The sequence below is a fragment of the Lepisosteus platostomus genome, chromosome 11 (assembly GCF_059453375.1).
Source record: "Lepisosteus platostomus isolate fLepPlt1 chromosome 11, fLepPlt1.hap1, whole genome shotgun sequence".
Taxonomy (NCBI): Eukaryota; Metazoa; Chordata; class Actinopteri; order Semionotiformes; family Lepisosteidae; genus Lepisosteus; species Lepisosteus platostomus.
The window spans coordinates 30,174,600-30,192,004 of NC_142621.1; the positions used below are offsets into that span (position 1 = coordinate 30,174,600).

Below are 17,405 nucleotides of genomic sequence, written 5' to 3' on the forward strand. Positions count from 1 at the left end.
ATGGAGAGATTAATTGTCCCCAGAGCGCTGCGACAGAACTGCTCCAACGCCATGCGCCGATGCATCGACCTCCAGAACGAAGGGCAGCGAGGGATCAGGGTGACGAAGGAGGGGAGCTGACGTGAAGAGGTGTTTCAGGCGTAAAAAGGCACGATCAGCCTCATCGGTCCACTTGCCCCGAGTCGGACCCTTACGAGTGAGGGCAGAGATGAGAGCGGCAATGGAGCTGAAATCACGAATGAAACGACGATAGAAGTTAGAGAATACAAGAAAGCGCTGAACCTGCCTCAAGTTCCGGGGGGTTGGCCAGTCCCTAATGGCCGTCTTGGAGGGGTCCATCTCGATGCCAGGGGGAGAGATGACATAACCTAGAAATCGGACAGTGGAAACATGAAAAGAACACTTTTCCAGTTTGGCATAGAGACTGTTCTTAATAAGACGGGTGAGGACCTCCCTGACGTGAATAACATGCTCCTGAAGGCTAATGGAAAAAATTAATATATCATCCAAGTAGACAAGTGCGTACTGTTGAATGATGTCCCTGAAGATGTCGTTCATAAAATTATGAAAGACGGCCGGAGCGAGGTAATAATATAATTCTGATAATTAATGGCTATATTCTGCAGGGTTTAGTGTATAGATCATACAAATCAAATAGTCGATGGTCTATCATCTTTATTGACCCCCTAATGTAAACAAATTGTCAGACATTCAATTCTCAATAATCTAGGATCGAGCCAGAAAAAAAGCTCATAACAAGGTATTAACCTTTCATTTCTTTTCTTTTAAAGTATGAGTACATAACACATTTTTAGGAATGTAAAGACATTATTTTGATCAGAATCCAGTTACAACCATATGGGTGTGTTGTTATGTGGTCTGTAACAATATACAGTAATATACAGTGTGATTGATCAATATCTTTTTATTGTACAAAATCTTTGGATTAAAGGGATGTAGTAAATTGGAAGTTCTCCGAGACTAGGGTGAAAGACACCAGGATATGTAAGAGTGAGCCGGATTCCTTGCAGTGGTGCTGAAAGAGTCAGTGAAGCTTTGAGCGTAGAGTGCTGTACAGTTGTATAACAATCATGTGTGAGCCTTCATTTAACCAGATAAATCAATTGGGAACAAATTCTCACAATAATGACCTGCAAATGCAGTTATGCAGCAGGACAGGAATGACATGGAGTTCAGAATCCCTACATCTCTTCCACAGTGGTCTCTTGTTACTGGTAAATAACGCTCATATTCACATCAGGCCCAAGATTGCTGTTGTGTCTACTGGTTTTCATTCTTCTTTGGACTCTTCCTGACTTGGACGGAAACCATTGTGGACTTGAGTGGTCCCGGATTAACTGTTTACCACAGATTCCCAGTGTTTATCTTCTTTGACCGGCATTATACATTGCATATAAAGCCTGGAGGGTTGCAGACCAGGAGTGAGTATCACTAGTGTAGTGTCACATTCAGAGCTGCCAACTCTGGTTTCTTCTTGCATTCACCCTTCACTGTGAATTGTTTGTGTGCCACGTAGCCTGCTCAGCTCGCTTTTTACTTGCCCAGGGCTGACTATGAGTAAAGACAGGGAAGGGCAGTCCCAGGCCTCGCGGGCTGAGCTCCTGGAGGTGGGACAGGTAGAGTATGTTTCAGTCAAACGACTGTTCAGTTCAGTTCAGAAACACAGATCAAAGGTGAATCCAAGAAGACCCTCAGACCATAGGGAGAACATGAGGTGCCCATCCCTGGTTAAAGGCATCAAGTTGTGTGGAAGCCTACTCTATTGCAGTGGTTCACAGGTCCAGTTGTGGAAGCCCACAAGCCATGTCTTACTGGTGTTTTCTTTCTACATTGGGTTTTCAAACATCCTTATACAGAAAGGGCAAAACAGTTTGGTGCTTGCAGTCTTTGAGGTAGCATGTATCACTTGTTCTATCCACATACTGTAATATACTCCACACAAAAAAGAAAGAAGTAAATGGATAATACAGTATGATTTTCCCATTTTTCTTTCATAATTGCATAAGTATACAAACCCTTTCATGTGGTTAGCCAAAATTAATTGAGGGTGCTCAAAATTAACACGAACAAGCCACACAATTAGTTAAGGACCCCTTGTGAGATAGTGGTTCACAGGATTGTACAATAAATGCACCTGTTTCTGTTAAGGTCTTTCAGCCAGGTACTGAATTTCAAGCAAAAATTGAACCATGAGGTCTAAGGAGTTTTCAAAGCAGCCCAGAATAAAATTGGAGAAAAGCACAAATGGGGATAAAGGCATAAGAAAGATAAAAAAAACACTGGCTATCGCTTTGAACTCGGTGAAGTCGATCATTAAGAAGTGAAATGTGTATCGCACCACCCACACACTGCCTAGATCAGGTTGTCCCTTCTAACTGAGCAGCTGCACGAGGAGGAAACTGATTAAGGATGCAACTGTCAGGCCAACAGCGACTTGGAAAGAGCTACAGAGTTCAGTTACTTGGGAGAAAATGAGCATCAATCAACACAATCTGTCACTCTACAGTATGGTAGAATGGAAACTCTTCTCAAATCCTACATGGGTTTTGCAATAAAGGAGTGTAGTGGTACTGCAAACAAAAATCAAAATGTTTTGTGGTCAGATGAGACAAAACTGGATCTTTTTCTAAACACAATGTATTGCATCTGACACAGAACCTACATAGTACAGCACTCAGTCAGCATCATCGCAGCTATCAAACCTGGTTGGTGACAGCATTGTATTATAGTTCTGCTCCTCATCGGCAAGGACAGGGAGCTTGTCTGGACTGTTGGGATGATAGCGAGAGGAAAGTATCAGTAAATTTTAAGGAAATCCTGCTTCAGACTTAAAACCTATTTAAAAATTCATCTTTCAAGAGGGAAAAGATACAAATCACTGGAGTGGTTTAAGAATGAGAAAGTGAGTGTTCTTATGTGGCCCAGTTAAAGTTCTGAATTGATTGGGACCCTGTGGAAAGATTTGAAAACTGCTGTCCATACATGATTTCCAAGCAATCTGAGATCTTGAGCAAATCTTACACCCAGCTAGTGTAAAATGCTGGAAGGGGCATATCCAACAAATATTGAGTTCGCATGTCTAATAGTATCAATATTTTTCATTATTTTTTTCTGTTTACTGTAACCTATCTCACCCTTAAAAGTCTTCAGTTTGAGAATTCAAGTTTTAAATCAAATGTACAGCCCCAGTACAATTTAGATGAGTGAAATATGGCTTTACCTGTGAATTAAGTGGGAAATTTAGACAGGCCAGGTTGAGCTCAACCAAACTGGAATTAAAAACCCGAACTACTATGGAATCTAAACATCTGCAGTTTATGGCCAAAAAATTCCCACAACAAGCCCTAAAACAATTGTCAGTGCTATCATCATCATAATCCTCCAGCGTGCAGAGGTGACGATATCCCAACCGCCAATCGACAATTTGTAGCACCTTGAGACAGCAGAATTACAAAGGCTCCTTTCATTAACACCAAGAACCGAAGACAGGTCAGAAATTGCTTGGAAGTACAAAGATGACCCAGACGAGTTGTAGTCAAGTTTTGTGGACAGATGAGACCCACATAAACCTTTGCCATAGGAAAAGGAAGGTGACGGTGTGGAGAAAGAAAGGAACTGCAGAGGTCCCAAAGAGTAGCACCTTTGAAAGCCACCTCATTACAAGTGCTATTAATTTACACTAATGCTGTTGTGAAAAGATTATTGTTTTTACGAATGGTAACTTAACAGGAGTTCAGCTGATCATTGTTCTGCTTGAGCTGGAAAATAATTACCACTGAGCAGTGACAGTAACTGAGAAAAAGCCAAAGCACATTGTATTTTTGTCTTCTCTATGATTCAGCATGCTATTTCAAGCAGATCTCTATGCTGGGCATACAAAAAGCTAAGTTTTATGGAGCAATTTTTGAAAAAAACAGACAGTGAAACAGCCCTTCCTACAGGCCAAGCTCATCAAATATTTGTGTGTTCAGTTTTTCTCACAATGTCATGCAAATTAAGGAAAAAACATAATAAAATAACCGGTTTTACTTTAAAAAAAAACTCAGAAACAGTGGTTTCCACAGAGCCATATTGTTCTTTTGCAACATTGTCCTAGAAGTAAAGGCTTTTAAAAGTATTAAAAGATGGCTCAATGCCTGATTGCACAGTATTTTTGTTTATGTACTATTGTTCCAAGCTGATGGACTGATGTGTGACCATAAATGTTGGAAGATTGCTTGCTTGGCAGCGCATGGCCTATAAATCTCCTAGTGTCATGATTCTTTGACATGTAATTAGTTCTTGCCATACAGTTTAGTTACCCACTTCATGATGTGCAGCTCTGTCACAAAAGGCAGACAAACAGCGTGTGCCCGCAGTTCTGCTATGAGTAGTCTATGTGTTTAGCAAACAGATGTACAAATACCTCCTCTACCAGGTTAATTCTACATAAATTAGTAAACTCATTAATAATGGTTAAAATAAAGTTTTGAATGAGCCCTTATATATCTTGACTACTTTAACAAATATAGACTTGAGAAGTTACAAGAACAAATTTACCAGAATTAAACTTTGCCTTAAAGAGCACACACAATAAAAGCATTATGGGTCTTTACAATCTATTCAGATGTAAATCCATTGTAATTTACACTTAATATTACGATACTATGATTGCATCAGCTGGGAAACAAGGCTGTTTAGTAGTTAAAGCAATCATCGCGAAGCTGCTGCCCAAGACCCAACTCTGTCGCTGTATGTGGTCCTAAGTGTATTACACTGTTTATTCTAAGTGACTGTAAAAGACTCCAGTATCAGAGGTTTGATAGGACCAGAATTTTGACTACATGTTCAAACTGCTGATCATCGGCAACAGCAGCGTGGGCAAGACCAGCTTCCTGTTCCACTACGCCAACGACTCTTTCAGCAGTTCCTTCGTCAGCACCGTGGGCATTGACTTCAAGGTCAAGACTGTGTACCGCAATGACAAGAGGGTCAAGCTGCAGATCTGGGTGAGTCCACCTGTTATAGCACTCTTCACAATAAAGTGATTTTAGAATGGATGTGTAAAATCTATCGCTTCAAAGAGCTTTACAATACGTGGAAAACGCACAACTCCAAATAAAATGCAAGGCAGTTACAAAAACGGATAGAAATAATGCAGATGTAGAAGGTGGAACAATCACACAATAGCCTTTATGAAAATGTTTTTCTTTTTAACCTTAGGTTTAAATATACTGAAGCAGATCCTCTCCTTGAATAGCAAAGGCCCGGAGGACCTATTGTTAGGATCCCTGCCTCCCGGCTACGGAAGAGGCAGAAGAAGGCGTAGCCTTACTCCATCAGTTTACCTATCAGTTTTCTTATTCACCACCACACCCCCGTCTCATCCTATACTTAAACACCTGTCTTTTCCTACCTCGTCGCTCAGTATTGGTTTTCCTTTCGAGCTTCCTAGTTGCGCTACTCCTTCTTCTGCCTTGTGTCCTTCTTGGTTTTCGGTTTACGGTTTTTTCCCCTTTTGACGACGGTTTTTCGGATCACGGCTTGGCTTTGGTGCTCACGCTCTGTTTTGGATCTCTGGCTTCCCCTGGACTATCGGATTGTTCTATTGTCTACGGTTTCGGATCACACTTTGGCTTCGGTAACTCGTTCCCTTTTGGATCTCTAGCTTCCCCTGGACTCTCGGCTCGTTTCTTCGACTAAGGCTTTCTTTGGATCACGGCTAGGCTTTATCAGCTCCTGCAAGTGGGTTCATTCACTGGTTTCGGTTTCTCTTACCGAATCCGTAACACCTATGTGCATAAAACTAAATTTTCCCTAGAACTGGGAGAGTGGTCAGTTGGACCAAGCCTGATGTTTTAAGCTGCCATCTGTGGGATTTTGACTGAATGCCTCTAAGTCAGAATCGCTCAACATTTCCAGTTGGCGACTACATTACCCATTCTCTAATCTCTCCTTCAATGTCTTCGGAATAATATCTCTTGTTAACTTGAGTACAATTGGTAAGATACCATCAAAAAGGCCATTTAAGTTCCTTTGTCTGCCCTTTAAGAGCTTTGACAGAGATAAGGATTTACGTGCCTTTAGCTTTGTGCTTAAGCTGATCATTTCATTATTCCGTATTTTCCAAAGGATTTCAATAACCAAATCCTATTGCTGAAGTGTTGCTACAGCCCATTTCAGCAGGTGGGTAAAGAGCTTGCTCCAGTAGTTGATATGTTAGTGAGGGACCCTTTATTGCTGCTTACACCCAGGGCCGGCTCCTGGCAAAGGCAAACTAGGTGACTCCCTTGGGCCCCAGGGGCCACCATGGGGCCCCCTCGATGCACACCACTTTTTTTAATCGCCACGTTCAAATGTGAGTGAAAAATGTACTGTAACGTCTTCTTCTGTTGCTGCGGTGGATGATCCTAGTGAAAGCCCGATCAAAAACTGACCAATCATGATCAAGAACGTAATGCTTCTGAAGCGCAGAAAAGAAGAACCGGATAGGCAATCTTGAAACAGAGGTGTGCCAAATTAATTCACTGTAATAACGCATTTGTATTTCATAGGCTTCTGCGTCTGTCCGATCCATGTAACTGGTAGTTAAGCCACGTTTTCAGGCTAGACACAGCCTGCTGGAGGTGTTTTACTAGACGTTAGCACGTCTGTACACGTGCCGCCTGGGTCACCCGGCTAAAGATCAAGTGACTGTACAAGTGACTGTTCAGCAGTTATACATAATCGGCTTTAAAACGCATTCATTTTCTTTGCAGTTTCTCCTGTGTTTAAATAAAAGGTGTTTTTTGTAAACCCAACCTAATTCATTTATTTCATTGTTCTAAATATTATTAGTGGAGTTATTCTTAGTGGTATTATTAGTAGTGAATATGGAGGGGCCCTTTTCCAAAATGTTTCCAAAGGCCCCCAAAAAGGGTTCTGAACTAGTTACCAGGGAGTCGTGCATCCAAGCCCTCTTTGAGCAAAGCAATATCTTAACACATGAGCAAAATCCAAAACAAAGTCCTGTTACAGGCTAGCATGCTAATGTCCTTCTTTCAGACTACCTGACTTTATTTCCTCAGATCTGATGAGGAAAATGATGATAGGAAGGGATTGTTAAAACTGAAGCATACCTTCATACAGTATGTTAACCATTTACTATGTACCTGTTGTAAGAGGACCCGGGGAAGGGTAATCTCTAACAGGTATTTCCGAAATGAAACACTGAAAATGCTAGAGATTGACCTTAGCAAGATGGCGAACAACGAGACACAGCTGAGACGCATCAGGAACCGGAATATAAGTGGCCCAGAGGCAGTGAACGGGGCGGAAGCCGGTAAGGTGAATGCGTTTCGGAGGAAAAGAGTAGAAAGAGGTGGATGTTAAGGATCGGGCTAACGAACGACTGCAAGGAGAAAAGGTTTATGATTTTGGATTACGGACACTGGTTTAGGATACATCGCGGATTGTCTTTATTACGAACTTTTGGAACTCGGAATGAATCAGGACTAAGGGAACGGATTACGGACTGTATTCGGAAGGCAGGTGTTGGAAGAAACGCCACGGATCGGAGGACAGTAAAGTGTGGTGTAAGTACGACCTTCGTTTACATAAACTATCCCCCGGAGACACCACAATTGGTGGAGGATGCGGGCAGCTCCCGCTCGGGTTTGAGAATCGAAGAGAGCAAGTTTTTTTTGTGTGTGTGTGTGCGGGTTCCGCTTTGCGCGTGTGAAGAAACGCTATGGAAGAATTACTACAGCAGTTGTCCCAGGCCACCCTCGCCCAATTCCAGGCATTACAAGGACAACGAGAAGCTAACGAAGCGCAACTGGAGGCGAACCAAATCCAAAAAGAAACCAACGAACGAATTATAGAGGAGCAAAAATTAATACGCGCAGAGTTGTGCAGGTTAAGGGAAGAAATCCGGCAGGCCCCGGTAGCGGGGAGAGGCACCGCTCAGGAAGAACAAATTACGCTAGAAAAGATGACTGAGCTTGATGATGTGGAAGCTTATTTAACCACCTTTGAAAGAACGGCCGCTCGAAATGCATGGCCCAAAGAACAATGGGCTGGGAGAGTAGCCCCTTATTTAATTGGAGAAGCCCAAAAGGCATATTATGATTTAAAAGAAGAAGATGCAGAGAATTATGAGACTCTGAAAAACGAAATATTGGCAAGACTAGGGGTAACCATGGCGATACGAGCAGTCCGGTTCCACAATTGGAGCTACCAGATGAACAAGCCTACGAGGTCTCAGATGTTTGACCTGGTACATCTGGCAAAGAAATGGCTCCAGCCAGAAGAATTAAACCCAGGACAGGTGGTAGAAAGGGTGGTGTTGGATCATTTCGTGAGGAGTCTGCCTGTGCACCTGAAAAGAAAAGTAAGTGAAGGGGATCCCCAGACCCTAGATCAAGCCGTGGACTGGGTGGACAGACACCATGCCACAGAGGCCCTGATTAGGGAGAGAAAAGGGGACTTTCGGAGGGAGGAGAGAAGAAGCCCCAAGAGTCTGGAAACCGAAATAAAGTACCGGCCAATAAAGTATAGTGATTATCGGGAACCTATACAGTTAAAAAAAACCCTTAGGGGGAAGTCTGACTCAAGGGCCCGGCCATGGGAAGAAACCCGGCGATGTTTTAATTGCCAGGAAGAAGGGCATTTAGCCAGCTATTGCCCTGGCCTGCCCGAACCCATGCAGGTAGACCCCAGAGATGAAGCCCTATGCAACTACCTTACAGCGGGGGTCCCGACCCGCGAGGATCCCCATCTTACGAAAATCGAGATAGAGGGAGAACCCATTGAGGCCTTATTGGACTCTGGCAGTGCGGTGACCCTGGTGACCCCTACAATACTTCCGGGAGGACTAGAGATTCCAAGAACAAAGGGAATACCTATTACTTGCATTCACGGGGACACCAAAGACTATCCGACGGTCGAATTGAGCATCTCTACAGAACAGGGGACCTACCGCTCAACAGTAGGAGTAGTTGAGCAGTTGCCATACCCTGTCATACTGGGACGAGACTGTCCCCATTTCCTCCAGATTTGGAACACGATCCAATCAGCTAGGCCAAGACCCATCCCCTGGCCGGAAGACAGTGGTGATGGCCCTGCCGACGACCCTGATGAGACGGACCCACAAGAAAGCGGAACTGAACTTGGAGCTGAGTTTGGAAATATGGAACTACCGAACTGGGAACCCTCAGAACATCGGGGTAAGTTTGGGACAGCCCAACTAGAAGATGGGAACATGTCAGGAAAATTGATGGGGAGTGGTGTACTGATCCTAACACCGTGAGTTACCCATATTTTATGACAAAGAATAATCTCCTTTATCAAGTGCAGCAGAAGGGACAGGAAGAAATGGAACAACTCCTTATTCCCCGACCTTACCAGATGAAACTCCTCAACTTGGCCCATAGCCACCTACTGGGTGGGCACCTGGGGGTAAAGAAGACATCCGAGAGACTCCTCTCTAGGTTCTTTTGGCCAGGAATCTATAAGGCCATCGAGAAGTACTGTCGGGAATGCCCCGAGTGTCAGAAAAGTGCGCCACAACCTTATTATAGGAACCCTTTGATTCCCCTCCCAATTATTGAAACCCCCTTCGAACGGATTGGGATGGATTTGGTGGGGCCCCTGATCAGAACCACCAAGGGTCACCAATACATTCTAGTAATAGTAGATTATGCTACCAGGTTCCCCCGAAGCCATTCCGTTGAGAGCTGCCACCGCCAAAAACATAGCTAGAGAGCTAGTACAACTGTTTGCTCGAGTCGGAATTCCTAAAGAGATCCTAACTGATCAAGGAACACCTTTTATGTCGAAAGTCATGCGAGACTTATGTAAGCTGCTGGGTATACAGCAGATCCGAACCTCTGTTTATCACCCTCAAACTGATGGTCTAGTAGAACGTTTTAATAAGACCCTGAAAAGCATGCTTAGGAAGACGATGCAAAAGGATGGAAAAAATTGGGATCAGCTGCTTCCGTATCTCATGTTTGCGGTTCGAGAAGTACCGCAGGCTTCGACTGGATTCTCCCCCTTTGAATTATTATACTCTCGGAAACCACGGGGCCTATTGGACGTGGTCAAAGAATCGTGGGAACATCAACCTTCCCCTTTACAAACTATCATTGAGCATGTGGAACAGATGAGAGAAAGAATAAAGGTTATTGTTCCCTTAGTAAAAGAAAACCTGGAGAAAGCCCAGGCTCAACAACAACAAATTTATAATAGGGGAGCAGTTGCGAGGGAATTTCAGATTGGGGACAGAGTACTGGTGCTAGTTCCAACCCCAGAGTGTAAATTCTTGGCATCCTGGCAGGGACCTTATGAAGTGGTGGAAAAGGTGGGGCCAGTCAACTATAAGGTCAAGCAACATGACAGAAGACGGCAGCATCAAATCTACCACGTCAATTTGCTGAAAAAATGGCATGGCACCGAAGTTCTGCTCACCCACTTTTCCCCAGACCCACTGGAAGAAGAAACGGGTGCGGTAGCCGTGGGAGACCTGGCTCCGGCACAAAAACAGGAACTACAAGAATTCCTGTCCCAAAACAAAGATGTTTTTTCCCGGACACCTGGTCGAACCCACCTTATACAACATAAGATCGTCACGGAACCGGGGAAAAAGGTAAGGCTACCCCCGTATCGAGTACCAGAAGCTAAAAAGAAACTGATTAAAGAAGAGGTGGGTAAAATGCTGAAGATGGGAATAATCGAGGAATCCCATAGTGAGTGGGCTAGCCCGATAGTTCTGATCCCCAAGCCAGATGGAACTATCCGATTTTGCAACAACTTCAAAAGGTTAAATGAGATCTCGCGGTTTGATGCATACCCCATGCCCCGTATAGATGAACTAATCGAGCGATTAGGTAACGCTCGATACATCAGCACCCTTGATCTTACGAAGGGATATTGGCAAGTGCCGCTGGCCAAAGAAGATAAAGCCAAAACCGCTTTTGCCACACCTGAAGGACTATATCAATATAGGGTCCTACCCTTCGGTTTGCATGGCGCGCCCGCAACATTCCAAAGATTGATGGACCGAATTCTGAGACCGTATCGGGATTTTGCAGCCGCCTACTTGGATGACGTTGTAATCCATAGCATGACCTGGGAACAACATCTATATCACCTGGAAGCAGTGACTGGAGCGTTGCGAGCAGCAGGATTAACGGCCAACCCAAATAAATGTTGTCTGGGGGCTAGGGAAGCCAATTACCTGGGTTATACGATCGGGAGAGGATTGATCATGCCCCAAGATCAGAAGGTACAATTAATCAAGAACTGGCCCAAACCAGCTACCAAGAAGCAAATTCGAACGTTTGTGGGACTAGCAAGTTACTATCGGCGTTTCATCCCAGGGTTTGCAGCCATGGCCGCCCCTCTACACGATCTGACGAAGATGAGCTGTCCGGAGAAAATAAAATGGACCGACGTGGAAGAGAGGGCTTTCCAAGACTTAAAAGCAGCTCTCACTTCTCAACCCGTCTTACAGGTACCAGACTTCAGTAAGCCTTTCATGGTACAAACTGATGCTTCAGACACTGGGATTGGAGCCATACTGTCACAGGAGATTGAAGGACTAGAGCATCCTATTCTCTATATCAGCCGTAAGTTGAATCCGGCCGAAAAACACTATTCCACGATTGAGAAAGAATGTCTAGCAATCAAATGGGCCCTAGACTATTTGAAATATTATTTATTGGGAAGACGATTTATATTATACACAGATCATGCGCCGTTAACATGGATGTTGCAAAATATGGATAAAAACGATCGAATTACGCGATGGGGTCTTAGTCTGCAAAGATTTCAATTTCAGACGGTCTATAGACCCGGAAGGAAACAAGGAAATGTAGACGCCCTCTCCCGAATGCACTGTTTGTTTTTTTCTAGATCGCCCGAGGTCGGGGCTGATCTCAGGGGGAGGGAATGTAAGAGGACCCGGGGAAGGGTCATCTCTAACAGGTATTTCCGAAATGAAACACTGAAAATGCTAGAGATTGACCTTAGCAAGATGGCGAACAACGAGACACAGCTGAGACGCATCAGGAACCGGAATATAAGTGGCCCAGAGGCAGTGAACGGGGCGGAAGCCGGTAAGGTGAATGCGTTTCGGAGGAAAAGAGTGGAAAGAGGTGGATGTTAAGGATCGGGCTAACGAACGACTGCAAGGAGAAAAGGTTTATGATTTTGGATTACGGACACTGGTTTAGGATACATCGCGGATTGTCTTTATTACGAACTTTTGGAACTCGGAACGAATCAGGACTAAGGGAACGGATTACGGACTGTATTCGGAAGGCAGGTGTTGGAAGAAACGCCACGGATCGGAGGACAGTAAAGTGTGGTGTAAGTACGACCTTCGTTTACATAAACTATCCCCCGGAGACACCACACTGTATACACCAGATACACAATTACTCATTAATTACTCACTAATTACTCACCAAGGTCCAGTGTGGAAAATAAGCAAAGGGAGTGGCTAGGACAGAAAGCACTGACTGATGTTTCCCAAGGATCAGGTGTGAAACACTGCTTCATGATGTAGAGCAAGCCTGAAAGACCAAGCTGTTCTCACATCTGACACCCCTATAAGTATCGGAAAGATCAGTGCTCATTGGCTGTGTATTACTGGAGCCCGGTTGTAATTGATTGTGTATTGTGTCTGTGTTGGAAGGAGGAACATTAACCTGTGATGCCGAGAACCAGAGTCTCTGTTGCACTGGATCTTTATATTCTGGAGTACTGTGGGAAAATCCATCCTAAACTGCATTACATGATTGTTACTGTGTTTTGTGTTAACAGCAAAAGCATGATAGAGATATCTGAAGTGGCTGCTCAGAGGAAGCACACCACATTTTCACTGGCTAAGGATTCTGCTACTTTATTGCTTTTAAATGATGTCATCTGCCTTCTGTAGCTTGAATATGCCGTTGAACAGTGATGACATTTAACGTGTCGCATGTAAAATGGTATCCCTTGTAGTGGGTCTTAAAACAATTCATTAAGTTTTGAAACAATTCTTTTTGTTTTTTAATTAGCTTATATTACTCCTTTGTTTAAAAAGCAGACTTTTGTGTCCAGCCTGCTCAGTAATAATTGGCCCATGTCTAAATGTACCATTTTCAGCAAAGGTTCAGGAACATGCAGTGTGCCTTTGCTTAGAAAATCATCAGCAGTCTGCAAAGAAGCTACAGAAACTATTTCTGTATGGTTTCAGATATGTGGCTAGTATAGAAAATGCTCATTAGGTTTGCTAGTGATTTATCTATTAGTGTTGATTCTCTCTCTGTATATTTTTGTTCTGTTGGACTTTATTCAGTGCTGCTGTTGATCCAGTTGATCGTGTCTTCTTACTAAATAGACTAGAGATGGTTTCCAGTGCTGTTGGAATTGTTCTTGTCGTTTCCATTTTCCCTAACTGATAGGAAACCATTAATTCAAGTTAACACTAGTTTTCCTTAATACAGTTGGTTACCAAAGGTCCCACAGGTTCAGTTCCCTCATAGGACGTACTGCTGATTATTTTTAAGGCCTTAACTGTATTAGCTTCAGATTACATCAGTAACTTTCTATTGCTTTGTACATTTCCATGCTGTCTGTGTTGTCTGTGCTCTGATGTTCCTTCTGGACACAGCTCAGGGCAGTACACTCTATTGCTTCTTGACTGTAGAATTCTTTCATTCATGTCAGATCTTGTACCTAGTTTAAATCTCCTCATGTTTTTTTATACTTGGCTTTTTCTTCTGTTTGAGCATCAAATTTAATTTGTTTAGGTTAGTCATCCGTTTAAGTGCATCATAATTTATATGATTAAATACAAATGTAAGGATCCAAATAAATGAATGGTGATGAGGATGATGATTAGAACATAAAAATGTTGCAAACAAGATGGTTCTAAGATCCAACTTGCTCATTTGGTTTCTTGTAGTTAATTGATCTGATATTGTTTAGCTGTGTTCTTGAAGGATCCCAGGTTATAATCTTGATTCTGCTACCTGTCTGGCAATATGTTTCAGGCTCCTGAAACCCCTTGAATAAAGCTATACCTTCTGTTCTTGATCCTAAATCCACTTGTTGTTACTTTTCACTTGAGTCCTCTATACCATTCTTCAGGATCAACACTGAAACATATTATTTGTTCTTGTAATTTTATTGAACTGTATACAGTATGCTGGATAGTCCAGTGCTACGGTGTAACCCTACTAAGTTATTTTGTACCGTGGCAAAGACGCACTTTGATTCCCCCAAAAAACAGAATTATGAAGATAAAGGGAGCAGTAGGCTGCTAATCTCTCCTTGCAAAGCATTTCTGCAGCACTTGAGAGAAAAGGGGTGTGTTGCTGTGTTTAGTAAGTCAGGAAGGAGATATTGGAAGAGATTATTACTGCCTGCTCCAGTGTGACTGAGGTTAAGAGGTGATTGCAGCCCTGTCATGTGCAATTAGTTTCCTTTAGGTGACAACAAATCACTGGGATTTGTGGGTGCATCATAAGCTTTGCTTTTAAAATAATATTTTCTCACTTTAGTAACCTGATTGGTTACTAAAAGTGGTTCACAACCTTTTAGTGGAGAGAAGAGATTCCATCAAGCCTTGTGTGGATTGCTACAAAAACCCCAGGCCAAGGATCGAGCTGTGGGGCTTCAGTTTTTCTGTAGCTTGTACGATTTAACCCGTACTCCTGTCTTATTTACAGTACAATATTTCCATGGCGGGGGCAAAGGAATTTTACTGTCTTTAACTCATGCTCACCTTATGATTTCCTCAGGACACTGCAGGGCAGGAACGGTACCGGACCATAACAACAGCCTATTACCGGGGTGCTATGGGCTTTATCCTCATGTATGACATCTGCAATGAGGAGTCCTTTAATGCCGTGCAGGACTGGTAGGTATAACACAAGTGTCCAAGGCAGTATTTCAGATATTTATCGGGCTGCTGCAAAAAAGTTCAACGAAAAACTTCAGGATACAAAGCAATACAAGTGTTGTGTTCCATTTCACTAAAATAACAGGTAATCCTCGTTTTCTAAACACTTTTATATTGGAAGCGCAATTCCCACTCTTTAAGACTGTCTCTGCATAACATTTCAGTTCTAATTAATTAATTGGATTATACTATATAACACTTTTCACCCTATTACATATAGAAAGCGACCCCTTTCATCCACTGTTGAAATAGAAAAAATGAAGTGAGAAAATTGCTCCACTAACTTAATTCAGGGGGATTTAATTCAGTACGCCAAAGTAGAATTTAGCTAGGACACTGGCTAAAACTAGTGATTTTAGGAGTGTACCATGGTACAATGACTTTATTTAATGCCTCACCTGCATGTGTAGTGTCCCCTGTTACAAAACATTGTGATATTGCTTTTGGAAGTCCTTGTCCAGAAACAAAGAGCACCACTTATTGGGCAATCTACACAACGTACTGTATAGCAGCATTCTTGTTTTTCTTCGAGGTCTCCCGTCCAGTCCTGACCAGGCTCAGCCTTTCTTAGTTTCTGAGATCCGATGAGATGCACAACTGGCTGGACTGGCGTTCTTTTGAAGGTTTAACGGGAACTGTCACAGGCTTCCTTAGCTGCTGAGTGGAATGTTCTGTTCGGTATTCCACAATACATCTGGAGTCAGTTTAATTCACAGGGGAGAAACAAAGCTTAGTTTCCAAATTTTGGGATATCCCATAGTGCTTTGCGACCTAGCAGTTTCTGTATAGAGTAATGATGTACTCCTCCATAACCACTGAACATCATTACTATGTACTGTATGTTTCTTCTGTGTTTCTTAGGGCAACCCAGATCAAGACCTACTCATGGGACAATGCCCAGGTCATCCTGGTGGGCAACAAGTGCGACATGGATGATGAGCGAGTGGTGCCAGCAGACAAGGGCAAGCAGCTGGCTGACCAGCTGGGTAGGTCCATGAGACAGCTGGGTAAACTCCTGTGGGAGCTGTCAGACCCTCCTAGTACAAGAGTTAGGAGAAGCAGAGAAATAAATAGGATGGAAACTCCTTAAACTTAAACAGGAAACCGACTGGCTTTGTCCAGTTTTTGGCAACTCGTCACGGTTTTCCGGCTTCTTCATTGTTCAGTGGATGGGGTGGCTGTGAGGGCATCAGACCAGTCTGTAACATTGCTGTCCAGTATAAGCGTGTCTGCTGAGCTCCATCTGATTGACGGGACAATGAAAATATGGTAAACATATACTCACATTGTAATGTAGTAGTAAGTCATTTTTTAAATGTTGTAGTTCGTCTTGTAAAAATGTTACGAGTACATCATCTGTCAACAATTACACAGGTTCTGTTTCCATATTGCAGATTTTGGTTACGTAATATTATTTTCTAATTTCACGTTGTGAATATATGATTTGGGCAAACAGAGCCGCAAAGAAGTACATTATGGGTTGTTGTTTTTTTGTGCAGTTTTATCTAGAACAAGCGATGCTTAAACCTTTGTCTGATTCTTGTGAAACTATCCACACGACAGTTACCTAGGAGTTGACTTCACTGATGGGATGTTTCTAAAAATCCATCCACTGTAAAACGTCTTCTCCACTTGTCCCGCATACTGTATGTATTCGCTAATGAAGCTGTGTGTTCTGAGCCTGGTTCTCTACATTTCTGTATGAACCAGCTTAGAGGGCTAAAGACAGCTCGTGTTTAAATTGAGTGTAAGGTAATTTATGCTTCTAAAGTCATGGTCAGCATTTATTATTGTACTGTGCTGTAAACTTCTTCTGTGCCTAATTACATTATTTTATAGCTTTATCAAATCTGTACGTTGTCTGTCGATAATGTTTCTGTAGTGCTTTTTCAGCCCTCAGCATGTGACTGCGCCGGTGGCGCTGTGGGTTAGGTTCCTGACTTCCATGTCACACGGTCTGTGATCGAATCCCATGGAACTACAGTATGACTTTATTTTTTTTAACAAACATTTCTTTGAAAAAATGAAACATTTCCCTTGGTCAGAGATTAAATAAACCCTCGCACCAAACAAATTTATATTTCTAAATATCACAACATGATCGAATTTAAGTCTTTTTAATAACAATGAATAGTCACCTATGCGTTACAAAATAAACATTTATATTGATTTGAATCGCGTTTTGATTTAAATCGTAAACGCGTGTTTAAATATATGTGTTTAAAGGCGATATACTGTATAAAAGCGCTGATTCTTATGGAATGTGTTCCGCCGGGGATTCAAAAATTTTTTTTTTTTTTAAATCGCGTATCTAAGGAAAATTGCAGTATAACTTTGTTCATGCACATCATTATACAGTATCTCATTTTGTATTTCTATAAAAAAAAATCGTTTGCCCAGCCACTATTGTTGTTATTGTTTTCATCCTGTAAAGGGCTTTGAGGAGCACAGCTTTCTCACCACTTAGATTACT

At 42.7% G+C, this 17,405-nt stretch overlaps 3 protein-coding genes across 3 annotated transcripts in view; 2 read left to right on the plus strand and 1 right to left on the minus strand.

Moving 5' to 3' along the window:
• LOC148652388 (ras-related protein Rab-3A-like) lies at positions 1-16,022 on the plus strand. The gene is made up of 4 exons (XM_088597611.1): positions 1-99; positions 4,827-5,009; positions 14,772-14,890; positions 15,794-16,022. Exons 1-4 carry the CDS (start codon positions 1-3, stop codon positions 16,020-16,022), a joined length of 630 nt encoding a protein of 209 aa, XP_088453737.1.
• LOC148652387 (uncharacterized) overlaps positions 1-17,405 on the plus strand; it is a 77,897-nt gene that overhangs the window by 3,596 nt on the left and 56,896 nt on the right. The gene's annotated exons all lie outside the window — the stretch shown is intronic.
• LOC148652389 (nardilysin-like) overlaps positions 15,025-17,405 on the minus strand; it is a 14,057-nt gene continuing 11,676 nt past the window's right edge. Inside the window, exon 9 of the mRNA XM_088597612.1 lies at positions 15,025-16,175. Within this exon, the coding sequence (XP_088453738.1) occupies positions 16,122-16,175 (54 nt within the window). The 3' untranslated portion in view covers positions 15,025-16,121. The remainder of the gene's footprint in view (positions 16,176-17,405) is intronic.

Excerpts from the sequence above, each read along its gene's own strand:
- LOC148652388 (XM_088597611.1), top strand. The coding sequence starts at position 1 with ATGGAGAGATTAATTGTCCCCAGAGCGCTGCGACAGAACTGCTCCAAC. Across the intron at positions 5,010-14,771 it reads GGGTCAAGCTGCAGATCTGG|GACACTGCAGGGCAGGAACG; the intron begins GTGAGTCCACCT and ends TGATTTCCTCAG. Across the intron at positions 14,891-15,793 it reads TTTAATGCCGTGCAGGACTG|GGCAACCCAGATCAAGACCT; the intron begins GTAGGTATAACA and ends TGTGTTTCTTAG.